We start from the raw sequence: 7,777 nt of genomic DNA on the forward strand, positions 1-7,777 counted from the left end.
AGCAGGCATCGGGGGGAGAAGAGGAGGAGATGCCGGCGCCACAGAACCCCTCATGGGCGCCCAACGAGCGGCTGGGGTCTGATGCCGAACTCCGCGACGCGCACTCCCGCCTGGCAGAGCTGCTACTCGCCGCGGCGTCCATCCTAGTGGAGATCACCACGGCTGGAGGAGCGAGAACGTCGACGGACATTGAATGGGATCGCGTTACAGATTCCCTCCAAAATGACTTTGAAATTCCCGCCATTTCTGCCAAGCGGCCATCTGTTGGCGGGAATCACGAGCAACACGTGGCGGGGGTCCTCCAATCTCTGCCGCTCACGTCATCAGCGGGCGCTACGGGCCGCCATCAGCCACCTGCCATAGGGGCCGCCATTTTGCATGTCGACAGTGCGGCGCGGGAGAGTCATAAGGCGGAGGACGACATTATTTTCCAGCAGCGTCTTCCCGCGTTGACAGCCTTCAAGGTGGAAGGGGGTGACTGGGGCGCCTTCCAGCGAAGATTTTTCGCCCATCAAGAGATGTCGGCCTGGTCCGACGCTACGACGCTGCGGGCACTGCCTGCCATGTTGGACGACGACGTGCTCGCGGCCTTCAGGTCCGCACCCAGACCGGCCCGCTCCACGCTCAAGGCTGCGCTGGGCCTCATGGCCAAGGTGTACGGGCCACCTTCGGTCTGCCGCCACCAATTTTACGAACGACGGAAGGCGGACACGGAGACCGCGCTCGCCTACTGCACGGCATTGTTGGCCCTCGCGGACGGCCGCGTTCCCTCGTATGGACGAGGAGGGGCAGGACGCTATGGTTTTGGAACAACTGCTGAAGTTGGCGCAGGACCTGGGGGTCCCCATCAACACAGCCGACGAAGTCGACATATGTTCGTTGCGTGTTGCGACGTGTATCCAGGCGCACGAGGTCCTGAAGCGGAAACAAGTGGTCGTCTGTGCTTCTGCCGCGGTCTCAGCTCCGGCCCCGGTGGACACCGAGCCCCAAGTCATTCGCCCACAGGAGGAGGCGTTCGCTGCAGCACGACCAGGGGATTGGAGGTCGGGGGGTCGTTCGCCTCTGCGATCAACCCGCAAGCTGGAGCAACCGAGACCTCCGACGTCCCTCGTCACGTGCTACAACTGCGGCCTTCGGGGCCACGTGGCGTCCGGGTGCTGCGCTCCACGTCAGCGTGCCACGGGACCTCGGCTGGACGACGACCAAGGCCCCAAGTCATCCCAACTACCCCCGGCAAGTCGCGGCACTTCACATGCTCGGCCTACATACGCGACACACATGGCCCGCCGCTTTGCGGCAGAGGAGGTGCAATTGGGGGCCGGGGATTCGGTTCGGAAAGGGGGGTTCGTACGGGGCCCGGGGGAAATTAAATGGTCTGAATTGGGCCACAGAATAGTGGCTGCATTGGCCGGCTCGTCTGTCGTTACGGGATTCATTGACGGTATCGAGGTCAGGGTGTTGGTGGACACGGGTGCGTCGGCGACTATCATTTCCGATCTCATTTATAACATTCTCCCCGTCCAATGTCGACCTCTGCTCCCGGTGGACGTGCCATGTTATGCCGCAAATGGGGGCTCGTTGGGCATTATCGGTCAGATTCGGGCGAGCATTTGCATAGGGGATATTAAATTGGCGGGACCTGTTTTGGTCTCCTCCTCCCTAGCGGTTCCTTGTCTGTTGGGTACAGACTTTTTGGCTAAGATGCCCATCAAAATTCTGGTTGATCAAGGTTGTATTGAGCTGCCATCGGGTCGCCGTATTTCCTTTTTGTCTAATCCTGCTGAAATACGGACGGCTTGTGCAACGATCCAAGCGCTAGCGACCCATACGGTGCACGTGCCCCCGGGTTCACAGATGTTGGTACCCCTCCGGTTGCAGAAGCCGTTGGGTGGGGAGACTGTGGGACAAGGCGTGCTTTTGGGTCCGTCGAATAGAGCTGTCGGGGGTCTGGATTTGGCGGTGGCTCAAACCTTGGTTTCGGCCGACGGCGACCCGTTCGTTATGGATTTAAACGCTGGGTCGCGGCCGGCCATTATTCCGCAGGGCACCGTGCTTGCTCACGCGGCACGGGTCCCTGCGGAAGAGCGGCTTATTGCACATGTTGATCCCGTCCTGGCGCAGAAAATTCAATCGGGTGAGGACCTTGAATGGGTCGATTCGCTGTGTGCGGACTCCAGTGATTTGTCCAGGGTGCAATTGGGTGCGCTGCGCGCTCTGCTGATCGAATTCTCCGATGTGTTCAGCAAGCACAAATATGATATTGGGTGAACGGACCTGTTACGCCACCACATTGAAACGGGTGACGCGGCACCAGTCCGGCAGAATCCCTTTCGGCTGAGTCCTGCCGAGAAGGAACACGTTCAATCGGCCGTCAATGACATGCTGACGGCCGACATCATTTCGTCCTCATCCAGTCCGTGGGGAGCACCTATCGTGCTGGTTAAGAAGCAAGATGGGTCCTTGCGTTTTTGTGTAGATTTCCGTCGCCTTAATAAAATCTCCGTGGCTGACGCATATCCGCTCCCTAGGATGGATGAGTCCCTGGACGCATTATCCGGGGCACGGTATTTTTCTACACTTGACTTACTGTCGGGATTCTGGCAGCTGCCACTCGACGATGAATCTAAACCTAAGACCGCATTCCGGACCCCAGGGGGCCTGTTCCAGTTTAACTGCTTGCCCATGGGGCTCCATTCCGCTCCCGCGACGTTTCAACGCCTCATGGAATTGGTTTTGTCGGGTCTGCAATGGGATACTTGCTTAATTTACCTCGACGATGTCATTGTTTTCAGTAGAACTTTCGAAGAACACCTCCAGCGATTAAGGGGGGTGTTCTTGCGGATGCGATCGGCTAAGTTGAAGTTTAAGTCGGCTAAATGCCACCTTCTTCGGAAATCCGTAAGGTACTTGGGCCACATTGTCGATTCTTCGGGGATCTCCACCGATCGCGCGAAGACGAACTGCGTCAGTTCATGGCCAACGCCCACGTCGGTCTCTGAGGTCCGCAGTTTAATTGGATTTGCTTCCTACTACCGCCGATTCGTTGAGCATTTCGCCACCATTGCCAAACCCTTGCACGCTCTGACAGCATAAGGGGTCAGGTTTCGATGGGGGCCAGAGGAGGAGGTGGCGTTCTGCTCCCTCCGGGACGCCTTGGTGGGTGCCCCGCCCTTATGTTACCCTGACTTTACGAGACCCTTTATGCTGGATACTGATGCTAGTGTAGTAAGTATTCAGGAGGCTTGACGACGGGGTCGGAGGCACACTTATTTATTAACACCAACTTGTGCACAGTAACGGGTACACACAGTACTTAAAGGGGTATCGTCCCCTTCACTCGTATAACAGGGAGACACAACATCTAACCCCACTAACCTACGCCCGAGTCCTCCACTACGGAGCTAGGGGAGGCTACCTATCCCAGCCCTGGTCAAGCTGGGATCCCGGCACCCTGAGTCTCCAGACCGGCTCTTATAAGAATGTCAGTCTGAGCTCTCAGGGCCACGCCACCGGCTTGCCCTGGTCGGTCCTGACAAGGACAGCGAGCCAGGGGAGTTCCGGGGCCTATTCTAGCTGGTCTGCAGTCTTCGCTGGTTTAAGCTAATACTCGACCTCGAGCCCTCCGGCTCACCACCTTTTATAGTACTCGGCCCCCCGGGAGGGGCCCGTGGGGGATGCAGGTGCGGACGTCGGTGTGAGCACCTCCTCTGTGTACGGCCCTAACCACGCCCCTTGTGTTTGTTAGCCATCCGTGCCCATACATAATTACACCTCTACACTAGTAACACAGGCATTGGGGGGGTGCTCTCACAGGTCGTTGGGGGTGTTGAACGGGTGGTCGCCTATAGTAGCAGGGTTTTGTCGCTAGCGGAACAGCGCTACTGCGTGACCCGTCGCAAGTTGCTGGCTATTGTTTTTTTGTACAGCAATTTAGACCTTATCTCTATGGCCGTCATTTTACGGTCCGGACGGACCACGCTGCGCTTCAGTACGCATTAAGGGTCGCCCAACTCTCGGGCCAATTATCACGGTGGTTGGAGGTCCTCCAAGACTATCAATTTATGACCACTTACCGTAAGGGGTTGCGCCATACCAACGCGGATGCCCTGTCGCGGTTGTCGCCTCATCCCGAATGTGCGTGCTTGATGGGGTCGGCGCGCTGTAAACCGCCAGGTGCTGTGCCCGAGGGTGAGTTGGTCGCGGCCGCGAATGCGCCGTCGGTTGACGTTCCCGCTACTCCTGCGGGCGGGGACTCGCTACTTTCACTGTCTCTCGTTGAGTGGGGCCGACTCCAGATGGCTGACAGCTCCCTGCTCGCGTTGCGTCGCAGGGCGGGTGGTCCCGAGGAAGGTCAAAACGAGCTGGCTCCTGGCTGCTCAAGCAGGGCCTGCTAATGAGATGGGACAATATGTCCCGGCGCCACGCACTCGTCGTGCCTTCCGCTATGCGGGGCAAAGTTGTTCTGGCCGCACACGAACGCCTCTTGCATCTGGGTGTAAACAAAACGCTCGCTCTGCTCCAGCGTGACTATTATTGGCCGGGAATGGGGAGCGATGTGGTCAATATACTGAAGGGGTGTGTGGATTGCGCCAAACGGAAACCACCGCCCATTGCGCCGAATCCACCGCTGCAGTCCATTCAGGTCTCACGCACTAACGAGCTCGTTGCGCTGGATATTTTGGGGCCTTTTCCTTTCACGCCTAGGGGTAACAAGTACCTGTTGGTTGGTGTGGAATACTTTACCCGATGGCCTATGGCGTGGCCACTCGCCAACCAGTCGGCGGCGGCCGTAGCGGACGCCTTTGTCCAAGGCTACGTCTTGGACAAGGGGGCTCCCGAACGCTTGCTGACCGACCAGGGAAATAATTTTTAGAGCAAATCGCTGCAGGAGGTGTGCGACCTTTTGGGTACAAAAAAGGTGCGTACCTCCCCGTACCACCCACAGACTGACGGGATGGTGGAGCGGCTCCACAGAACTTTAACTTCCATGTTGTGCCAGCAGGTGTGCGAGGCACAGGTTGACTGGGACTTGCAGGTTCCGGGGGTCCTCGCCGCGTACAGAAAGTCCCCCGATGCAGCAACGGGATTTTCCACATTTTATATGATGTACGGTCGGGAGGCCGATCCGCCCATGGAGACTCAGCTGGGACTTTCCATGCCACGGCCTAATTCCAAGTTGGCCGACCATATTAAATTTAACATTGCAAAACTGGCCGAGGCACGGGAGGCCGCACGACTTAATTCGAGGTTTCGCCAAATCGCTAACGAGCGCTTGCGTGCACGGACGGTGTCCGTGCACGATTGGAAACCGGGCGATAGGGCCTGGCTGCACTACCCTCATGCACCTTTGGCTACGTTGCCTAAATTATTGAGGCCATGGCAGGGACCCGTGGAGGTCGTGCAAGTTGCACGCCCCCAGTGTGTTCAGATAAAGTGGGGAAAGCGCCGTTGGTACGTTCACCCCTCCGGCTGAAACCGTTCTCGCCACCATATGGCCTTCCTTTATGTCGTGAGGACCGAGCATGTGATGTGACCGACGACCCGGAGAGGGAAATGTCTCCGCCTGATCCTCACATGTTTTCGCCTGATCCGCTCCCAGGTGTCTCAGAACTGACGGCTGCCGACGACCGGCGACCGGATCCCCACGGCACGGACGGTTCTTCCAGGCCCGAACCGTGCCTTCCTGGACTGCCGGAGCCACCGGACGGTCGACAGCGTCCGGTCCCGTACGACGGACCGGCCAGGTGGACTTGCGCTAGGTCGCGCAACTTTTCCTGACCCAAAAAATTAGGTGGAGGTGCGGGACGAGTCGGCCGGATCGTCTCGTCACGGCGTTCCCCGTCCGTTCGACCGCTCTATTGTTCCGTTCAAGGAGCAAGCGGGAGGGGGATCGGGAGTCGAGGAGACACTGGACACGTCGGTTTTTTTCAAAATAACTTTTATTGTGTTGCTCGTCGGTTTGTATATAGGTCGTTGTGGTTACTGGTTAACGTTGTGTTGTGTTGTTGTGTTGCGTTGTGGTTATGTTACGGGGCACACTTGGGGAGTGGGGTTTTTTTTTGTTTTAACACCCAGGCCGGCTGCGAGCTATGTGGGAGGGGGTGATGTAGGGGTGATACGCGCTGGCAGTAGGGATCGTGGGGCAGCGCGTGGTGATTGGCTGTGTAGTGGTGACGCGCGCTGACAGTGATGGATCGTGTGGCAGCGCGTGGTGATTGGTTGTGTGCGCTGACACAAGCTGGGAAAAGGGATTGTGTGGCAGCGCGTGGTGATTGGTCAACAAGGGTGGGTGCTCACATCGAGGTCCGCATAGGCTCCGTCTCCCCGGGAGCGGAGGACTATAAAAGGCGATGCGCGCGGGCGCTCGGGGAGTTGGTGACCAGTGAAAACGGAAGACGGAGGAGAAAGAGATAGGGCCCTGAGACCCCTAGTCCCGCTGTCCTTGTAAGGGCCGGGACCCTGTGTGGCTCAGAGGCGGGACCTTGGGACCCGGAGCCGGACGTCTGTGTGAGGGCCGGGCCACGGGACCCAGTGGTCGTGACCCATACCCAAGCTGGGGTGGGTCTGTAGGTTCCCCTGGAAGCTACGGGGCTGGAGAGCCCGTGTGTGTGTAGCCGGGTGGAACGTGTAGCGTGAGCTGTAGTGACCACACGTGTTATTGTGGCAAAGACAAGTGTTAATAAAGTGTGCTACCCGTCAAGTGGTCTCCCGCCGTAATTTACAATATTACACATATAATCGAGCATGTTTGCGTGCATATTTTGCCACAAAATATGTGTGCTAACTGCAGCCTCGACGCTCTTGAACATGCATCTATTCGTTTGTTCTACCATCTTAGCACCTCCTCCTTTAATGTGAGAAAAGGTAAAATCTCTACTTATTTTTCATCATTATCGATAGATAGCTCGATAGATAGATATTGACACACAACTTCGGTGGTGAGAAAAGTGCGTCCGCTCGCTCACCTGCACGATTCCCGGTCGGAACATATCAGCCGTCGCTACCATCGCCGCAACCGCCATGAACACCGCCACCATGGACAGCAGAGACGGTACCACGGGCACCTCGCCACGCAGAGACATGGCTCTGGCTCGCACCTCCAAGCGTTCCTTTCCAACTTCGTATCCTGACTCCTCCGCTTGCCCTGCCCCTACCTGACTGCCCTGTGCCTACGCCGTCGCTTATATAGCCGCCTCGGTCACTGCGGTCAGCGTTGGGGTGTTGCGCTCTCCCCCCCCCCCCCTGGGGCATGGACGCATCGACGCGGCTTTGCTGCGTGGCAATTACTGCCATCGTCATCGAATTCAACCCAGGCGACGGCCATGCGTCGTCGCATTAATTGCAGGCGGGGTTAGAAGATGATGCAGACGGAGGGTGAGCTCTGTTCAGTGGGGGGTGGTGGTGGGGGGGAGATGCGGATCTTGGTAGGGAACCCTTTCACAGGGGGTCACGGACCCCCCCCCCCCGATTAGCACGGTTGGTTGGCTACGTGCGGTGCGAAAGAAGTTCAAGACACATGCGAAGAGTGATGCTGAACAGAGGGGGGGGGGGGGGGTCATGGGTGACACGTTACAATTGTCACAGGCAGAGGGGGCGAGAATTGATCACGTTGGAGAAATGTACTTGAATGTGGTACTTGAAAAAATGTGTACTTGAAACTTTTTGTTGTTGTTGTTGCTGCTGCTACTGCGAAAGGATAAGTTGCACGCGCGAAAAGTTACATATTTCCAGGTGTGTTGTCCACGACACGCATGCTTTGTTATGCACAATGCCGGAT

The 7,777-nt window shown here is 57.5% G+C and overlaps 1 protein-coding gene across 1 annotated transcript in view; it reads right to left on the reverse strand.

Annotated features, from left to right (window-relative positions):
• Positions 1–7,139, reverse strand: part of LOC133360110 (collagen alpha-3(VI) chain-like) — a 45,287-nt gene extending 38,148 nt beyond the window's left edge. The window contains exon 1 of the mRNA XM_061578696.1: positions 6,966–7,139. Within this exon, the coding sequence (XP_061434680.1) occupies positions 6,966–7,082 (117 nt within the window). The 5' untranslated portion in view covers positions 7,083–7,139. The remainder of the gene's footprint in view (positions 1–6,965) is intronic.
• Positions 7,140–7,777: the final 638 nt, after the last annotated feature.

Source organism: Lethenteron reissneri, chromosome 67 (genome assembly GCF_015708825.2).
Source record: "Lethenteron reissneri isolate LAM-NWPU_2019-01 chromosome 67, ASM1570882v1, whole genome shotgun sequence".
Lineage (NCBI taxonomy): Eukaryota > Metazoa > Chordata > Hyperoartia > Petromyzontiformes > Petromyzontidae > Lethenteron > Lethenteron reissneri.